This window comes from Chiroxiphia lanceolata, chromosome 3, assembly GCF_009829145.1.
Source record: "Chiroxiphia lanceolata isolate bChiLan1 chromosome 3, bChiLan1.pri, whole genome shotgun sequence".
Taxonomy (NCBI): Eukaryota; Metazoa; Chordata; class Aves; order Passeriformes; family Pipridae; genus Chiroxiphia; species Chiroxiphia lanceolata.
In genome coordinates, this window is record NC_045639.1 from 50,540,668 (window position 1) to 50,561,587 (window position 20,920).

Consider the following 20,920-nt stretch of genomic DNA (forward strand, 5'->3'; position numbering starts at 1 on the left):
ATTGAAGAGAGACTTCACAATCAGTTTGCCTTCCCCATGGCTTTTTTTTCTGATCTGGCTTCCAGATCAGAAGCTATGGAATTAATCAACTCTGTGCATCCACCATAGGAAGAAACCTAATTTCTTGTGTTCTGACAGATTAATGATAAAACAATATAACCTATTCTTGTGCCTTTTGCAATATGATTCTATCTAATACTTTTTCTATAATGAAAACCTTAAATGAGGTAATTGTAGTGATCTTTCTTCTTCCATAGTATTTCTTTCAACTGAATTTTGAAGGGTTATGAAGTTGTGTTGCTGTGTGATGAATTGTACTTGGGGTACACATATACCTGGTAAGTCATTATGAGTATTACATCTTTGGTGTATACAAATGTAGGGCTTAGGACAAAGACTGTGGGCTTGTCTTGTCTCTGCTCCTCCTGCTCCTTGACTGCTTCAATTAATTTCCAAACCAACAGCTACATTACTTGATTTCTTGTTTTTTTGTGAAGTGGAAGGGGGAAAGGGAGATGGATAAAGAGCTCTGCTGGATCTAGCAAGAAAAGAGGACAGAAGGGGTAGGTTCTTTCAGTTTTCACTTGTTTCTCACTAGAAAGAAGTGCAGCACAAGTTACTAGGAGAGCCTAGTGGCTGGTTGTGTTGGGCCTGTGTTGAGGGAAGACAGGGACAGAGAACACGTGGACATTCCTTCAGTGGAGTAGTTGGTGCATGCCTGCCTTGCAGGGAGTACAAGTGTGCAATCTGGCCAGAGCCCCCAGTGCTTTGCAGAGCTGTGTTCTTGGGGCTTTCAGGGTGTTAGTAAGTTTGGAGGTTTACTGCTTGGACAAGAACACATACTTTTTCTGTTACATAAAAAGAGATAGGGCAATTAATGGGTGACTGATATATAATATACATCTTCTAAAAGCTAGTGAAAATTGGATATGACAGGAATGAGAGCATAGCCAAAGCAAATTTATTTAGGACACTGAATGAAAATATTCACAAAAAACTCTGTTTTAACCTAAATATCACCAAATATTTTCTGTATATTGAAGTCTTATTTTTATTTTTTAAGTTTTCTTCTGCTCTTCACTGTTCCTACAAGTGCTCTGCCAATTTCACAGTAGCTGTGGCTGATCTTTGAAGGGTCTTCAGACAACTGACAAACCTGGTTTACTTCACCGGGTATTAACATTCTTTAGTATTAGTGCTTAAATTATGTACTGGGGAAACTGAAGTCTCTACATGATCAGTGAAGAAAAGTAAATGGCTGTTTATCTCTCTGGGGATTGCTTGGTGCCCTGAGTAGTTGTCTGGAGTTCAACAGCAGGGATACTCCTCACTCATGCTTGTACTGGTACACAGTAGGGTAGAGATGGATGGTGGCAAGAAGTTGACATGCAGTAGTGCTTGGAGGAGCAAGGATGAAGAATGCATATAAAACCAAAGTTTATATCATACCTTGTTACTGCTTTCCTTGTCTATCCAATAGATAGATCCATGCATCATTGAGTGCTATTTGAGTTAAGCTTTTGGTGGAATTGTTTGGGGTGTTCTTGTGGGGTTCATTTGGGTTTTTTTTAGCACTCCCATATTTTTTTCTGCAGTGATTCCAGGAGCAAAGTTGATGACCTTAGTTCCCACTTTTACTGACAGAAAGCAGTGAAACTGCAAATCACATTTGCCTGTATATTAAATTTCAGAATTTACTTGGCACTGCCTTCTGCTGCTGGTGGAATACAGTATGGGGTCCCTGGCAGGCCCCAGTACTCTGTGTAGTTGGAGAACATCTTATTTAGCCTATTTTAAGGGCAGACTTACCACTTAGCCAAACGTTCTGCTTTGAATCACTGAAAATTATTATCCTTGGTGCATGTTTTTGCAAGCTACTTGTAGCAATCAATGGTTTGAGTTCCTGCTTAATTCAGCAGTTCAGTTCATAGACTGCTTCTTTTATCCTTCCAGACCACATCTTGGTGTACATCCCACTTGTTCAACAGGTTTTATTTTAACAGAAATAAAAAGTTAGTGCATAGCCACTTTGTATCTCATGTGCAGAAAGGAAAAAACTCTCAGTCCCACACATCTTTTCATATTATATACACGTGTGAGTAATGTAGTGAGAAGATGGCACATGATACATTGGTATATTTTATTAGCAATTGGCAATGCCAGACCAATATTTTGATTTTGCAATAGTGGCAGAACTTGCACAAATTGCCACTAAAATCAAAGGACAAATCTAGCACTGCATCCCTGTTGCTGAGTCTTAGCAGGAAAAGAATAAAAAGCAGAAGAGATACAACAAAAGTATTTTGATAAACAGATGTCACCCACTTTAAAGTGTTGAATCTCAGTTTAATTTTTCCCATGCTACATAAACAGTTCCTTCACTTCCTTTAGCCGTGCAGTTTTTCATTTCCTGCTGTTATTCAAACAAAATGGGGGGGGGGGGCAGTAGTTATATTTATGAGGACTCTATAGTTTGCTCAGTTTAGTGATTTTCATTTCTTCAGTAAATGTACTTAATAAAATTAAATGCTCTGGGAATGTGCCAGAAATGCTGTCAGCCACTGTGGCAAGCAGATGGATGAAGTTTCAGCTGATATTGATGTGCCCAGGTTACTCTGTTTATTTAGAATCTGATGACCATAGTCACAGGACATACTAGAGTAGCCTGTGAGGAATGTGTTTTTAAAGAGCTCAGAGTCACAATTTCATATTCCCAGTACCTGTAGGTTTTCAGGAGAACTTGGCCTCCATCTAGACACTGAATTGGGTTCTGGGACCCATATACTCAGCACTAAGACTGGATGTGAGGGTAATCTGGCTGTGACATCTGTCACCCCATTGATTGCCAGGGTTGATTTGGCTGATCTGGCTGGCTAGACCAGGTGTCCCATTCCTCCCTCAATGCTCCATGCTCCTGGAGCTGCATACTTGGTTGCAGTGGACAACCTCCCCAACAGATTTTTTGTGTGAAAAGTGATCCAGTAGAAAAGGACCTGAGGGTGCTGTTTGACAGTGGCTGAACATGAGCCAGCAGTGGCCCAGGTGGCCAGGAAAGCCAATGGCATCCTGGCCTCTCTGTGTGTGGCCTGCGTGTGGAAATAGCATGGCCAACAGGACTAGGGAGGATCAGGGCAGTGATTGTCCCCTTCCTGTGCTCTGCACTGGTGAGGTCACACCTCAAATCCTGTGTTCAGTTTTGGGTCCCTCACTACAGAAAGACATTGAGGTGCTGGAACATCTCCAGAGAACAGCAGTGGAGCTGGTGAAGGGTCTAGAAGGTAAGTCCTATGAGGAGCAGCTGAGAGAGCTGGGCTTGTTTAGTGTGGAGAAAAGGAGGCTCAGGGGAGACCTTATTGCTCTCTAGAATTATGTGAAAGGAGATTGTAGAGAGGTAGGGGTCAGCGTCATTTCCCAGGCAACTAGCAACGGGACAGGAGGAAATGGCCTCAAGCTGTGCTAGGGGAGGTTCAGGTGGGACATCAGGAAGAATTTCTTCGCTGAAAGGGTGCTTAAGCATTGGAATGAACTTCCTAGGGAAGTGATCGAGTCACCATCCCTGGAAGTGTTCAGGAAAAGACTGGACATGACACTGCATGCTATGGTTTAGTTGACATGGTGGTGTTCAGTCAAAGGTTGGATTCAGTGATCTTGGAAATCTTTTCTAACCTTAATGATTCTTTGATTCTAAGACAAAACCTGATTGTGTGCATTGGCCACCCACTGAGCGCTGAGCCTGGGTCATGCGCATAAGCTTTAGGACATACACATATCCAACATGGTCCGTGTCTCTTCTACGTAAATGTACACCAAGCCTCCCAGTGGTGTTTTTTGGGGTTTTGGACAGGCCTTTATAAAGCTGGCTTGATTATTTATTTTTCCATTGTCTTTTCTTACTATGGAAACCCTGTGTGTACCATTTTCTCAGATAACTTTTTCATCATATTTTCCACAGAACTTCAATAAAATATTCTGTTTTGATTAAAAAAATTATTTTTCCAGTAAGCTTAGGAAATTGAATAGGATTTTGTAGATTCAGAATCAGATTCATTGTTTTGAGAAATAGCTGTTGAAACTGGGCACTGAAATTTTAACTTTTTGTTCTTAATGGTATTTTCTGTGTTACATTATCAGATAACTTTATTTACAGAGCTCACACAGCATTGATGCCTTCTCTGCTTCTCACTCTGCCCCTCAATCAGTAGGCTGGGGATGGGCAAGAGGTTGGGAGGGGATAAAGCTCATAACATGTAATGTCATGGTCAGCAATCAATAAAAGCAGAGGTGGAAGAAGAAGAGCGGGGTCTTTGGCTTCCAGGGTGGCCATTGCTCAGACACTGACTGGAGGATGTGGTGAGAGATGTCACTTGCATCACTTACCCCACCGACCCCCCCTTTAAACTGTACTTATCTCTACCCGTAAGTTTTCTTCCTTTTGTTCTTCCTGTTCACTCTCTCCTCCCATTGTGGGGCAGGGGAAGGGAGCAAGAGGCCTCATGGGTACTTGACTGTTGACTAGGGTCAACACACCTCGACAGGGTTTCCCTCTTTATCTTGATATAACTTCTAGCATTGCATGTCTTGTGGGTAATACTCAACACCTTTATTCCACCACTCCTGAAAATTGTAATGTAGAAAAAAAAAGCCTAGTTTGTTGCAGGTTTAGTGTTCCTTTTAGTAACCTCTCTCCCTCCCAAAACTGATTTATCTTCAAGAGCTTTTCCTTATTGTTGTCACATCCTTCCTGGTTTCTGTCTCATTTTGTCCTCATTCAGAGGTGTTAATGTTTACATGTGCCCATAAATACTGAAATGGAAGAAGATAGCAGGTCATTTTATTTCCTGTTTTGTAATCACAAGGGAAAGTTTTGTGCAGTATAACCTTCAACACAGTAGTCCTTATGTCAGGTCTAGTATTGTCATTAAACTAATGTGCAGAATATCCTGGAAACTTTGATACTGACCAGTCTCTCTAACACTGGCATGAAATTACTGATTGAAACACTGCAGACATAGATCAGTTTGCAGGATTAAGTGCAGGAGCAGTGGCTTTTCATACCCTCTAAGTCTCTCATTACAATTCATGTGTGCTTTCACACTCACTCACTCAGCTAAGTCCTTTAAAAACAATGGTTAAGGCTACTGAAAATATATTTCCTGTAAACAAGGTGATAGATGGCAGAACAATGTGCCCGTGTAACTCTTCCCTGTCAGCACAGTAATGTTAAATGCGAGTTTAATTTAAAAAGATCATTGAACAAGCTCTGGTTCCTCTGTGGATTATTCTCCCTGCAGATGCACAAGCAAGAATGGTCAGGGTGTGCTGGAGCTGATCATGTCAGTCACTGAAGACAGGTGAGAGGTACTATGGGGGCAGCTTTCTTTGCTCCTGGCTGGTACAGATGCATGGGGTACATAGGGAGGCCTTCGTCTTCAAAGATCTTAGTCTCCTAAGCATGTCAGAAATGCTATTTCCCCCCTCCTTCAGGAGGAAAATGTATTGCTTGGAATATAGAGCAAGTACATGCATGTGTAAATCTTAATGATGCTTGAACAGCTTCTAAGCACCAAAAAAAACATCCTGTGAGGCTGGTGTGAAGAGCCACTGTACCTCTGTAACCTCTGCAACAGCATCTGCCTCAGAGATATCCAGGAGAGGCACAATCCCTCAAATTGTAATGAATCCCAGGTGTCCCAGGTTCCTCAATGCAGACCGGGGCTGCAGGCTCTGTTACAGAGGCAGTGAAAAGCCAAGTGTGAATTGACCTTGACTTGGGTTGAATGACTTTGCAGAAATCCAGCAGGAGCCTTGGACACTATGGAGTCCTGAGATAGCTACATGTTTGGCTTACCTATCTGTTAGACCCTTGGAGGTACATAGAAATTTCTGTTTTTTGTGAGTGAGGATGCTCACCCTTCACATGAGCTTATTAGTGCAGGCGTGGAAAGCAGAGTCGGTTGCCTGGAGCTTCCTGGAAGGAGGAGAGATGCATTCTTGTTTCTGGTTCATAGTGACCTCAGTGGACGTGAAGACCCTGGCAGCCTTAGGGCTTAGTGCTGTGGAGACATTATACTTTGCCTTCTAGCCTGAACAGTAGAGAATCAAGACGTTGCCTCTCCAGGAAAAGCACGGGGTGAGAATTGCATTAGCTACACTATGAGATTACTCTCCTCTCCCAGGACTTCCAGTTAATATAATTCCCCTTTTTTTTATTTTTTTCTCTTGCTGAAACAAGTCTGCCTGTGTTAAACAACGGACCCTTTTCCTCGGTTTTGGCCAGAGGAGGAAGCCTTTGTCCCGATCTCCTGGCAGCTGGCCAAGGCACTCAGGCTGTGGGCCAGGAGGGGGTGAACTTGAAAGGAACAGTGTGTTGTTTCTGCTCTGGTAGCATTCTTCCTTTTTCAGCAGTGCCTCAGCCCCTGGCTGCTTTCACTCGCTCATTATACACAGAAAAACCTAAGGGCAAAAGAGACAATTTTCTCTTGACCGCCTGTAATTTGCAATAATAAGAAATAAAACCATTTGAGGGCTTCCAGTTGTCTGTGTGCAGACATAGTTGGGAGAAAATCTTAGAACTGGCAACTTTCTCTCAAGGGAGAAAATAACTGATAGCACCTTTTTTTTTCTCCATTTTAATATCAGCTTTTGTACAGCAACATGCATCTTCCCAGGTCTGTATATCCTATCAGTTGTGGTTTTACCTTGGCAGTGCATAAATTTTATTATTGGCCATTACTTTAGCCCTAGTTAGTATTTTTGCTTTCATTTTTCATATCAGTAGTTATTTTTATATAAAGAAATAAGCAGTCATAGGTATGCTCTAGGAAGACAGGAAGAGGCCACACTTAGAATTAATAATTTTTAAGGCCATGTTCTCAAATATCTTCTTTTAAATTAAAATGTAGGATTACTTCCCATTCCTGCAAGTCCTGACACTACAGTGTGGTGACCACTAGGTTTAGGCAGTCAACAACTGGAAACAGTAGCAAATAAGGTGTTCAAACGTCTTCCAAAAGTGAAATTGGTATCTAAGGTATCTCAAAGGCAGTGACAAAGAGGCTTTTGTATGTGGTGCTCCTGACTTGGAAGCTGACACAAGCAAGACATTTGCAACTTCCATGTGTGAAAGACTTAAATGGATCATTGGGTCATTCAGCTTGGCTTCTTGCGTGCTACAGGCCACACAATCTCTCTTCCACATAGAGACCAGTATCTGGAGTTCATTAAGTTGTCCAGCATTGATGCAAAAATATCAAGTGATAGCAAATCAATTTTTGTTTTGTTCTAGAAATAATCACCTTCACCACTTTAAAAAAACTGTGCCTTACTTCCTGTCCACATTTGTCTGGTTTCTGCTTCCAACCCTTCAGTACCCATAGTTTTCTCACCATGAAAATATGCAGATGCTGTAAACAAATCACCTCTCAATCTCCTTTTTTTGGTAAGCTGACCAGAACGAATTTATCATCTTTCTCCAAAGTGTCCCTTTCAACCCCACTATTCATTCTGAGGCTGTTTTCGTACTCTGTCTGATTTAGGATGTGGTTACAAAACTGGATGCTATATGCCAGTGTTTCACTCACCAATACTATATATGGAAGTAAAGATACCTCTACCTCTCTCCATCCCTCTTGGACATCTTAACTTGCACAGCGTGTCTCTTCCATTGCTTCCTTTTTGTGGACAAAAATCACAGATAGCAACCTACTGTGACTCGAAGCACAAAGGCAATATGCCTGCTCTAGATTCTCAAGTCCTGGGCTGAATCTCTGCAGATTTTCTGCATGACATTGCTGTGGTGAAGCTTTCTCTGCTCATAAGCATTGCTGAAATTTGTCTCGGTCACTGCAACTCTCTCTTCTCTCTGCAAAAAAGTTATAATGCTATTTATTATCTACATAATTTTCTATGCAACACTGTTCACAAGCAATCTGTAAGAACCTATTTTTAAACTGTGGTTTTGTCAGATCCAAATTTGACTGGATTCATTCAATAACACTTAAACAGCTATTAAAGATACATTAGAAATTGTGTATGAACTGCAACCATAGCAGTTCTTTTGGCAATTCAAACTAGACAATCCTGGCATTTCCTCTGCAGATGACTTTGGTTTTGGCACCTCCATCTCTGTCTAGTTCAACTTAGAAGTTGCTTAATGGCTATAAAAGTACCTGACCACATTTTCATAAGAATCTGCCTGTTCAGTCTACCGATGTGGGTTATTTTTCAGCTTTTCTTTTCCTTCTGTGGTAACCTACCTGAACTGGGAATGCAACATAAAAATGCACCAAATAAAGGAGTCTCTTAGAAGATCCCATTGAGATTTGTTGTCTGATCTTGTGTGAGATAAAGCACATTTCCAGGCTGGGGGCAGGAGCAGAGGCAACGTGTGGTGCGGGAGGGTTGGCTGAAGTGTCATGCTAGCTGGAAATCCATGTTGTTGCTGGTAGGAGCAAAGGCATAACACCATGAAGTTTCCAGGAGGAGAGTTAGAAATTTCATGATACTTACTGGGGGGAGACGAGAACTCAGAGAGTGGTAGCTGTTTACAAAGTATGGAGAAAGTTATATGTTTGCATTGCTGAGTGTGTTGTAAGGCAAGTGTTTCATAATAGTGATATAATGCTTAAATGGTATATCAGAGCACTGTTGAATGCATATCACTGTTGCATTGTTCAGTTGACAGCCACATCAGTGTAGTGTTGACCTCTGCAATATATTCCAAATATATATTACTTGCATACTGTAGAAACATGTTTCTTTTGTTATTTAAGGCCTTATTAGCCCATGGTACTTCTTACATTTATCATTTATCACTAACTTTTTTTTTTTATTTCTTCTTTATGTTTCTTCCTTGTGATGATTTTATGCCATGCCTCCTTGATGTTTTCATCCTTGAGCATTAGTAGTTGTTTGATTACATGTCTTTCAGATTGTCTCTGTGAGCTCTTCCTGGCTAATCTCTGTTTTGGCATCTCCCTGTTTTTCTTTGCTAGATTATAATTGTCAGAGCTTCCTGAATATTTTCAATGTCAATATAAATAAATTATATTAGGTTAACAGTGAGATTATTCTTCCCTCTGCTTGCTTTATTCATTGTAGTGGTAAGAAAGAATTTGCTGTACCTGTCTCACCTATTTCAGTCTCTGTCATTGACAGACATAATTTTACAGTGTCCATGCTAATTACAGTCTGGTGTATTTGCTCTCAAGATCCCTGATTGATAATTAATAGGACATTCTATTTGCCTAGGATTGCAGATCTGTGAAATTCTGTGTATTTCCTTGACCTCTGGAGAGCTGTCCTTCCAGAGAGATCCCTATCTGACCTTTAGGAGGTAGGAAATTGCTGTGTGCCAGTGTGCTAGAGTTCTCCTAATCCCCTAGAGCTAGGAGTTGTCCCATGTCAGCAAAGCAGCACAGTAATTCAGGATGAAGTGGTAAAACAAAGCAAGCCTTGCTAGTGAGCCTAGTATAACTGTCCTCAATATGCACATGAGTGTCTAATCTTTATCTACATGTTATTAAAACTTATACTGTATTTTGTTGATGGGAATGGCAGAATAGAGTAAACTAGCAGTAAAGAGGTTAATAATAGGGGTTCATAGTATTTCAGATAAAGTTAGTAGATTCTGTGGGACAAATTACTACTTAACTTTTCCATCAACTTTGATTTTTAATATACTTCTGCCTGGTCGGTAACTGTGTTGGGTTTTCTCCACCATCACTGCTTTCCTTTAGCAAATGTGAGCCTATGCAAGGTGCTCCATCACATAGTGCAGCTACAGCGCACCATCCCTCTTCCAGCATGGAACCAGGGTCCTGCCCCAGGCCTGAGACTCCTGAGCAGAAGCAGTCCTGTGGCCTTTGGAAAGACAACATGCGAGCCCAGCACATCGGTGTCTCATCCATTCTCCCCAAACTGTCCTTTCCCAGATATCCTTCAAGAGCCAGGCTAAAAATTTCAAGTTTGAAAAGCGGATCAATTGTGCCAGAAAATTTTTTTGCTGAGCTGCGGTTCGATATTCTGGGTGCAGATCATTTCAAGCATAGCCGTCAGAGCCCTGTTTAGCACCACAGCAGTCATTTGGGAGGCATATCAAGCAGAGGTCCTCACCGATGCGTACGTCACATCAAACCGCAGTGACATACATTTATTGCCATTTAAAACTGTGGAGAAGTAGGTATGTGCTGTAGCTCAGCTGCATACGATTGAAATGCAGGGCCTCCCTGTGTAGTTCCAGGAAATGAGTTTGCTCTATCTGTGACAGCCATCGTGTTCGCACAGCCATAAGAGCAGCAGAGCTCGGCGTGGAGGTTTTCCTCTGCAAGCACTAGGCAGGCAAGCCCACAGTTCTGCTGGCCTGCAGCCATCCTGCACTGCCTCCAGCCAGGCTCACCTCTCTGCACTGGATCCCCAAGGGTGCTGGGCTTCCCGAGGCTTCGTCCAGGAGCAGCAGTGAGGAGGAGCCTCTGCATCGCACCCACCAGAACAGCAGGACACTGGAGAGCACGTCATGCTGAAATTCTCTTCTGAAGTGGAGAATGCCTTTAGGTTTATTTTATCTAAATATGGCAATTCAAGGTTTTTTGAGCCACAAAGTATAAAACCCATTTTCCCCTATGGTTTGGATTGCTGCAGTGAGTAATGCCAATTTCTTACTTTTTTTGAAAAAAAAAAAAAAAAAGTGAGTGTGCGGAAAGTAATAGTAAATGTTCATCACTTGGTTACCCAAAAAAATTTAACTTTCTTCATCCCTATCTGCATACCAATTTAGTCTTAATTCAAAGTGTGAGCAGGCTGCACGGGGAGGTTGCATTACTGGATAGTACATTCTTTTTAGTAATTTAAAAGAATGCCTAAGCAAACAGTTTTAAAAAAATAACCCTAAGAAGTAAATGGTGTAGTTTGTTGCCCTCCATCTGCTTAGCTGTCTCAAAGGTCATAAAATAGGGATCCTTTGGTGGAACAGCTGGGTTTATGTAGCATATGCAGATTGCTATTTTGGCTTTAAGCCAGATCTACCTAATTTTCCATTTTTCTTCTATGACGAGGAGAGGTGCTTACGGTTTCAAGGGGCAGTTCTGTGATTTCATTCATATTTGTACTAAAGGACCTTTTAAGATATTTAAGCTTAGAAACCAATCTAAATAAAACTCAAGTGCAAAAAAAACCCCATAGAGTTCTCTTGTTTTATCAAAAGGCTGAGCCTACAGCCAGACACAGTCCCAACTGGAGCCATCCAACAACCCACACCTCACAACTCTTAATGCACTGCAGTTACTGATCATGATGCTGCAGGGCAAATGAACAGGAGCCAGAAAATTTACATTGCTCCTGCAGCCTGCCAGAGTATGTGTGTTTCTGTCTGTTACATGTATACTTCTGTAGCCATAGGTGTGCACGTAGAGTGAAGAAGAATTGCACACATCCAGAAACCTCTTTATGCCATTGTAACAGCAAATTCAGAGGAGGAGCATATTGTGCTGGCTTGCAGCGCTGGGCTGCTCCCTGCCTGGCACACCACCAGTACATTGCCTTTGGCCAGTCCTGCCCCCACTGACTGCCCCTCCAAGAAAACAGTCCTTTCACCTTGTCATTGTTGGCAGCGCTCCTGGGCTGAGCACAAGTGCCTCTCTCTCCTGGGAGGAGCAGCCACCGAAGGGAGCTGGAGCTGTGAAAGTGGCTTTTCCCACATAGAGTCCTGGAGGGACTGTATAAGTAAAGAGCTTTTTCCAGTGAGCTAAATGGAGTTTTTAGTAACAGAAATAACTTACGTAAAATAAAAATGAAGTTGGCAAGCAGTATAAAGGCTTAAGCTTAATAAATGCAATATTTAGTAGTGTATATTTGCTGCTGAGTTTGTAAAGAAAACCAGACTGCAAAGCTGGCAGGAGCTAAGCACCAGAAAGGAATGTCTTGAAGTGCTCAATAATCATAAGGAAGCAGTTTCCTTCTCGCCCAAGGACAGACTGAGTACAGTGGCCTTCCTAGTGTGGTCATCTCATACCCATCAATGGCAACTTGAAGGCAACTTGGACAACTTGACTGAGAATTTAAAAATATGAGATATTTGTTAGTCTATTCTGGTCTATGGGTAAAATAAGCTCTTAGGAAACACAAATATTTTCACCAAAATATTTTCACCAAAATATTTCACACTACTCACTAACTACAGGTAGTGCTTTCTATGCTAATGCCTGTTTCAAATGCAAGCATTTCACGATCCTTCCCCTATACTTTTTCTTAGCTAAACAGGATGTTAAAAATTGCATCTGTGGTTTTCTGGTTTTATATATTTTAATCATTGTACTCCTATCGAAATAAAACTAAACAAATTGATAAGCAGTCAGGTTACATAGAGCATATTTCACCATACATGACTGTAATTTAAGAACAAAGAACTCTGTCTACTAAGCTGTTTTTACTTCAGTATACAAGTAGAGACAGAGATTTCAGAACTAAAAAGTTTAGTGTGAAAGTTCCTTTTAATTACACAGCCACATGTTTTAATTGTTACCAACTAATGAAAACCATTCGTCCTTTAGAGAAGGAATTAAAAGTACAAATGCAGAATAGAATTAGTGCTTTAAATAATTTTTTTGTGATTTAGAACACCGTTGCACAGGCTAAGCTAGTCAACATATTCTGTCTTTGTATCATAATCTTCTTAAATTTCAAATTATTCTGGTGCAGTTGGTAAGCAAGACTGAGAGGGAGAATAGGTATTTCCGATATAACTTTTTTTTCTGCGCCAGATGTGTATGATGCAATGAAGTCCAATGAATGTGAGAGTGTCCAGCCCAGCGGCACTTGTCTTATGTAGTATTATTAAAATGTTCTCAGTTGTATTTCTCCAATTCCTTTACTCTGAAAGAGGAAAATGTGTGTCCATTGACTGAAAATCAAATTTGTTTATAGGTGTGGATACCCCTAAGCTGTATGAATATTAATCTTTTAAAATTTAAAGAAAACAGTTCATTTTCACACTGCTATACTCTGCCCACCTGTTATTTAAAATCTTGTGCCAACTTCTTGCCTAAAAATCATTGCTGTTGTGTTTGCTAGATGGGCCTACTCATCTTTTATTACCTCTTGGAATAAAAGAGTTTGCCTTTGCTTAAAATTCCTCTCTTCCCTAAGAAGTTATTCTTGATTATTTCTCTTGAATAAATATATTGCTTGTGGCATCCCAAGAACAACTCACTTTTCCTACTAGGAACCATCAATGCATCCCTTAGCTTTATGGTAACCAGTTATGGAAACATGTTTCTCTGTAGAGCTGTTAAACTTATGTTAAGCTTTGCTGGCAGGGGCTTGAGAAGACCTCAATTTGTTCTGCCTGTGTGAGTAAAACTCTGCCTGTGGTAAAATCACATTTTGATTCAGGGACTCCCTTTGGAAGTGAGAGTAGTTGCTCCCACTGGAACCCAGTTGGAAACATGAAATGTTCTTTGTTGTCAGCTTACTCCTTGTAAGTTTTTTCTTTGCCATCCTTCGTGACCTGACCCTTTTGAATACTTCCAATTTGCAGAACTTCCATTTTAAAATCCAGCTCTTCTTCACTGCAACAGTTTATCTATGTAGTCATGTAGAACATGTGAATTTCTGTGTGGCATTTGAGGCATCACAAATATAAATACTAGGGAAAGAATGAGCAACAGAAGCCAAGACATTATCCTAAAAAAACAAATAAACAAACAAAACCCCAACCAACCCAAACAAAAAAAAAAACCACTAAAAAAAACCCCCTGTTCTCATGCAGACCTTACTGTTGTAGCGAAGAGCAAGGAAGTGAAAGAAGGACCAACAAGATTTAAATTTATCTCTTGGGTTTAGAGTCGTAGAAAATGGCCTTAATGCATCCCCTAGTCAAGTGGCTTTCTTCAGGACAGAACCGGTTAATCTGCTCTTAAAATCCTCCAGAGATCCAGCTTTTGTAACATGTATGTGCTACTGCACTACCTAACTATCCTTGCCACAAAAAAGGTTTTTTACTAATGTCTAACTGGTCTCTCCTTACTTCCATGCAAGCCTTTTCATCTTGCCATGTCTGGACCCAGGTGTATTCTGAGGCTATTACAGTCATTTCCATGGACATCACATTCTCTTAGAGTAATATCTGAGGCTTACTGGATTGGAGCACTGAGCTTTCAGGAAGACTAATTATATAAGTTAGTACTTCATTTTTATAACAATCATTTCCATTTTTCTTAAAGGAAGTTGCAGTTGATAGAGGAGATATAGTGATACTATAGGTCAGTAATTCTAGCTTTCTCTGTTCTTCACAGTTGACTTTCATTACATCTCTGTCTTGGAGAAAAACAAAATGCTTAGTATACTCTGGCAGCCTGTTGCCATCTGGTAGAAACAGCAGAATTATTGCCTTGAGAGTTTGCTTTACATCTTGTTTAAATACATTCATCTACAATGGTAGACTATTTTATTGAGAGAGGAGGCAATGAGGAAATTTATTTCTTTTGTTAGGAGCTCAAATTCTTTATCAACAATAAGGGTGTTGTATTTCAGTTTACCGAAGCAAAAGTTGTTAGGTGATGAAAAAAACAGTGAAATTTTCCTGTCCCAGGGCATGGCAGGAAGATGAGTCTAGTTCAATTAACAGGTATAACAGGATAAGAAATTTAGTAGGGACAAATCAGTCTTGACGTGTCATGTGGTGATGCCAGCAATGCTTCAGTGCTAGCCTGAGATGGATTTAGGTTGATAAATATCTGTTTAGATAATAAAGCACAACTGAGACAGGTCGCCATGTGCCACATAGGAAATAATTGATTAGTTCAGCTCAGTGGTGTGCTTGATATACTTGGCATGCATCAAATTTCCAAAGCTAGGCAAGATTGTGGGTTTCTTTACATGTTTATGCTCATAATTCATATGACCTAATTTGCGTTTCCAGATAACCATTGATGATTAAGATCGTCAGTGACTGCAAACAATGTGAAATGCCATGTATGAACTAGCCATGTTTAAACATGCAAGTCTGACTTCAAACAGCTATATTTTCTCACATCTTGTTAAAAGTAAATTCATTATAAGGAGACAGCTTGAGCTCATTTGTATCACTAATGCAGTAGGGCCATGCCTTACTGTTTTAATAAAGAAGTTTAGGTCTGGTCTCATTAATCAGCACCCATCATGTTGCTTTTTGTTCTTTCTTTACAGAACATAGGAAACTTGGCAATCTGACTGTGACAGTGAAAAAAACCGTCCCCTCTCCAGAAGCAATACAGATCCTCTACCAACGCATGAGATATGAATACGAGTTTTATTACTACGTCAAAGAACAGTTCCACCTGCTAAAGCGCAAGTTTGGACTGAAGTCTCATATCAGGAAACCACGTCCCAGACCTGAGTTCTTCATTCCTTCTCCCCTGGAAACAGAGGAACCGATAGATGACGAGGAAGAAGATGATGAAAAGTGGCTAGAGGATATCTATAAAAGGTGATGGATGGAAGAACTATCCTTATCTTCTGGTCACCCCTCCAGCTTTCTTAAGATTTTTTTAATTATTATTAAAAGTAACTCCTTAAGGGACTGAATTAATGCGCAGCAGATTTGAAATGGAACAGAAGAGACCATTCCCACATGCTGGAGCCATTGGGAGATACCTGGTTTTGCAGGTTTGATTCATTATATGGTGTTGGCTTTATAGCATCCTTGCTATAGCATGGTTCAAGAGGGAAGTACCTACCATCTATCACAAAATAACTTTTGGAATACACAATAGTCCTTTGGGAAGCTGAAAAATATAAAAGAATAGATTAGGCAGTCTTGAAAAGTAAATTTTATGGATTCTTATCTCTCTCTTTGTCCAGAAAGAGGTCTCCATTGCATAACACTGTGGCATTAACTACCAGCTATGTGAGCTACAGGCAGTAAGCCATTTGGGAAGAGTGCCTCTTTCTATCCAAAGCACACTGGTGTCCCAGTGGTATGATCAGAGCCCTTGCTTTGTCTGTGCACATCTAAGGATACCAGGCTCAGAAAGGGGCTTTGTAATGGCTTCTTAAATTACCCTGTGCAGAAGGAACGAGGCTGCTATTCTGGCAAATCAATACTATTGGGTGTAAGGCAAGTTACAGGAACCAGATATTTTTGGTAAACCCTTCTAGTTCTTAGAGGGGGAAAAGTTACCAGGCCAGTGAATGGCAACAACAAATCAAAAGTGCCAGGCAGGGTTACCTAAATGGTAGAGTTTTGTTTCAGCAGTTGAGTATATTTCTATTAGACTCTAAAGGAGAAGGTGCAGCATATGGTTTTTATGTTCAGGAATGGTATTTGTATAATTTTGTTTCTTCTTATGAGTCACAAATCCAAAGATATAGAGAGAAAGTGATTAAAAAACTTAGATGATCTGTAACCCTTATTAAGCATGATCTGTATTTCTGCAACTGCTGAATTTAGTTGTTCACATCTGAAGCTGAGCGCAGCTGCCCCACCAGTGCAAACACCAAACTCCTGCTTTTAGCATGTGTAGAAGGAAAATTAATAATATGAACATACACAGCTTCTCTAGTTGAAATATTTCAGAATCATAAAACAAAGAAAGGAAGATACATTCTGTGAAACCAAATCTGATTCAATGATAAGTTGTTAAGAGAGTCACTGTGAAAGTTGCCCTTGTTAATCACTACAAGTATTATCTACTAACACTAGAAAGGAGATCAGTGGAAGCTGGGAGGGGAAAGAGAAATAGCTCCAATATGCTGTCTTTAAGGTGGGTGTCCCCAGGGTAGGGTTCTCTGTGACACGCGTGCTTGCCAGCTATTTGGCAGCCTGCCAGGACTGGTGGTGCAGAAGTGACAGACCTGCAGACAGCGCAGGGCACAGCTCTTCGGCCATCTGCTCCATAGCAGAATAGGGGGGAGTTTGGGGTCTTGATGAGGCCTTGGCCTCTTGTACACTGTTGTTGCCAGAGGAAGCTGGACTAACAGAGGATAATAGCAATAAAATCCTGTCCCTAGAGCACAGGAAAGAAGCAGAGATGAAGAGATGCAGCTGCTTGCCAGGATGAGGACAACCCACCTCTGTCTATCTCATATCCTTTCTCAAACATCTACAGAGCAATTTTTGCTTCTGATTCTGCAGCTGCCATCTGCAAGGTCGTACTTCAGTTTGCAATAACAGGCAGAAGTTATTTTGTGATGGATGAAGCATATAAACTCGGGATAAGCTCAAATGTGCTTTCCAAGGGTTTCCTCTTCCATGAGCCTGCTGACAGCCAATAAACATTATGGTCCATCTTCTTCACCAGTCAGTCTTTACCTACACACAGAGAATGAAAATAAAGAAGTGTAGTTGTGTTAAGACAAGATGCTAACTTACAGAAAATATTAGGAGGAAGATTCTCTTCTCACAGTTAACATCCCAGGTTGGTGTTAGCAATGCACTACTGTGGGGGAGCATGTAAAGAAAGCTGAAAATGGCACAGATAATAACTAACATATTAGCTAAAATATGAATCTGCTGCATTGTATATTTTAAGTGGTTTCTATGAAATTACATTGAAAGAGTAATGATTAGTGTACACACTGTGGAGTTGTTATATTTTGGAAAGAAAACTAGTATTCTCATGTTTCTGAAATTCTGTTTGAATCCTTTTTTTGCCAATGTTTTAACAGAATATAGTCACTTAACACATTCACCCTTCCTGGAAGTTCACTGCTGCTTACAGTAAAGTCTGTTTTTATCTGTTTATTTAATGGTATCTTCAACCATCACTACTTATATTCTCAATACAAAACCTGTTTAATGATTTACTCGCTAGGTTTTAATGTTGTTGTATTTTTCGTAACAATCAACCTGGCCTCTCCTTGAATGGTACTTCTTAAGTTTATCTGGCACATAGCATCTAATATTCCTGGTCCTGTGGCCTATTTCTCTGTCATTAAATGTATTTTACATAACTGTTAACAGGTACATTTTAAGCTGGTTAATCTTTGACTTATTTATTGAAACTTTTCAGCACATTCCAAATTCTAAGTTGCTCAGGAAGAAGTTGATTTAAATGATTATATTTTGATCTGATGAATATTTCTTATTCAAAAAAAAAAAAATCATTGTTTGCAAGCCTTTAGCCTGTGACAGTTTTGTAAGAAGTGCCATGCATGTACTTGTAGATCTTTGTGGGGGGAAAAAGGTGGGTGCTCGACACTTATAAAAATAAGAAAATATATGTGTACATTAGCTTAGCTATAAATGAAAGCAACATATGTTTTGGGATGAAATCTTCTTTAACTTATTCACTACTATCTTCTGAAATATCAGTAAGCCATATGACTCTCTATTTTTCAGTCCAGCGATGTTTAAAAATAAAACTTGCACATTTCTTCCTGGCGCCATAATCCACTTGCTTGCACTAGTTTTCCTGCCTGGGTACAGCAGCTGAGGGTAAGACATTGGAGTTGCACCCAGCAGACCGGTGTTGGAGATGGCACAGTGTATCATCAAGTACGCTAAAGTCATACTTTAGCAGTGAGACTGGGACAGGTTGCTCCCAGGTTAATTCTATTTCTGAAACTATCTGGAGGTGTGAGAGTGAAGTCAGAATTATTTTACTTACTTCAGATATGCAGTCATGACCCTGAAATACCTTGTCTATGTTCTGTGGCTGCTAAGTAGAAAGAAGCTTTATCCTGGGGAGAGACAACTTAGTCCCTATACACTGCTTTTTACTAGATGTGGTATTTGATGGCCAGGCATAAAAGCTCCAGTAGTCAGAGTGATGTTATAATGTAAGTGAAGCATCAGTGCCTTCACAATAAAGAAAGAATCAACCATTGTTAAAATGCAGCAATCTGGAAAAAATAAATTTTAGTCTTAAGTTTCAAGTGACAGTGACAAATGGTGCCATTTTTTTGTTTCTGTTTATTTTACTTGTCTTCCACATAAACTGTGTTGATGATGCAAGGCTAAGTCCAAGTATCTAAAATGTTCTCTGCTTGTATGTAGAGAAGTAGTTTGGCAGAACTGAAGGTACGTGAACCTGATTTGAAGCATTTCAGTTTCTTTGCAATTCTTTATCATTGAACCTTTGATGAATTTGATTGAATGTTACAATATAGAATGGTACGTTGTATCATAAACACACACACAAACCCACAAATTTTAGATGTTGGAGAACAGATCTGTGGATCCCAGTCATAGAATTCTTCCTCCTGTCAATATTTGACACAAGAAAATTTAATGTAAAGGTATGTTTTTTGACTAACAGAGCAAACCACACTGCATGCCAACCTTGGTCCTCTTATCCAATTAAAAATCATTGTCTGCCAAAGAGTAAAACTCTACATCCTCTTAAAAAATAATTTAATTTCCAGTTAAGGGTAATGGTGCTCTGATCTTTCCCTCCATTTTAAGAAAGGGGACATCTGTGACGTTAGACCATTAGCCTAAAACAACATAGCAACCTTTCTGAGAGCTAGAATACTATAATACAATACTACAGCATTCCTTTTAAGGAACTGGCCTTTATTGCAAAGAGTTCAGCAAACATATAAAATTCTATTCATCAGTCTGTTTGCATGAGCCAAGACCAGAGTAAACAACTGAGCATTGCTACGTATAGACCTTCATACACAGATTCCATGGGAAAAACGAGGATGTTACCGAGCCTTGGAAGTGCCTGTCTAGTGGTGTTGGAATCACCAGAAGTGCTTTTGCAGGGTCCCCAGAGGACTCTTTGCAAATTTAGGCACTGCTTAGGTGCCCACAGGTATGGTGGGAAGGGTGCTGGAAGGCAGATCTATGAGAAATGGCCATTTGGGGGTGAAAAAAATTCCCTGCATGATCATATGTTTTCTTTGGTTTGCCCAGAAATGGCATTGCGTGCCAAGCTGCAGCATGCAGTGAACTTCAAATCTCAGCTGTAAGCTTTATAAAATAGAGGTGTGTGTAATGGGAGCACCAGCACATCATAATGATTGCGTCACAGCACCGACGTCTGACACTGTCATATTGGAAGAGTCTGGAGGTGGGGTGGAAGGTTGTTATGGAGGACAACGGGATGGGGAAGGAAGAGGGTTTCCTGCAAATACATATTTGGCCTTTCAGACACTATAAGATGGCGAGATTTGACCAGTGGTTTATTTTAATGTGGATTTTGAATATAAACATGTGGATTTCCTTTTCTGAGTATGTAAAGGGAGAATGTGAGTTGGTTTTGTACTTAACCATCATGGCTGTGAAAGGGTAGGTTAATAACACTGCTGTCAGGCAGGCATGGTAGGAGTGTGCTTTATGCAGACTTTCGTCATCCTTCTGTTCCTTCTCTGGATACAATGGGGGAAAAAAACGCTAAAAATTCAGCTACACCACAGGGCAATTGGTGCTGTGAAAAATAGAGATTAACAGGAATACATGGAGTGGAGACGATGCTGTTCAGGGTTAAGATTAATGGTCTAAACATGACATGATATAGAGCACCCAGCAGAAGTGTTGCACAAGTTGCTCGCTCTATGGCTTTGGCTTGTCTGGAAAACTTGAGACCATGCTTTAAAATCAAATGCTGCTTCAGATTTGTGATTTGTTACTGTTTGGTTTTTTTACTTTTTCAGTATTCTTTCAAATTGCCACTCCGCCTCAGAAACCTGATAGAGTATAAGCACACAGCCTATTCCTGTATCTGATGGGCAGAAGCTGATCGAAGACATAGATTTGATCCTTCAGCAAAACTCTCTCCAGGTGCAAGTAACGAGCAGAGTGAAATGAACCCTTGGCATAATGGTGCTGCTGACAAGCAGAGTAATATTTAGTTACTGTGCCACAAGGGAAAGTATTCCTGCAGTTTTCCAGTTTACTACAGGAGACTTTGGATAACCTCAGGGATCATGGGAGCATGCTCCAGTGTTGATGTCATGATTGTCTCCAGTTTAGGTGTAGGAAAGAAACAGAGGTGGTTAC

The 20,920-nt window shown here is 40.4% G+C and overlaps 1 protein-coding gene across 2 annotated transcripts in view; it reads left to right on the forward strand.

The window, feature by feature from the left end:
- Positions 1 to 20,920, forward strand: part of UST (uronyl 2-sulfotransferase) — a 160,461-nt gene that overhangs the window by 139,092 nt on the left and 449 nt on the right. Inside the window, exon 8 of one of the 2 annotated variants that reach the window (XM_032681582.1) lies at positions 15,181 to 15,460. In XM_032681582.1, the coding sequence (XP_032537473.1) occupies positions 15,181 to 15,460 (280 nt within the window). Of the gene's footprint in view, positions 1 to 15,180; positions 18,843 to 20,920 lie in introns of those variants that run through there. The other variant, XM_032681583.1, reaches the window with a different exon arrangement.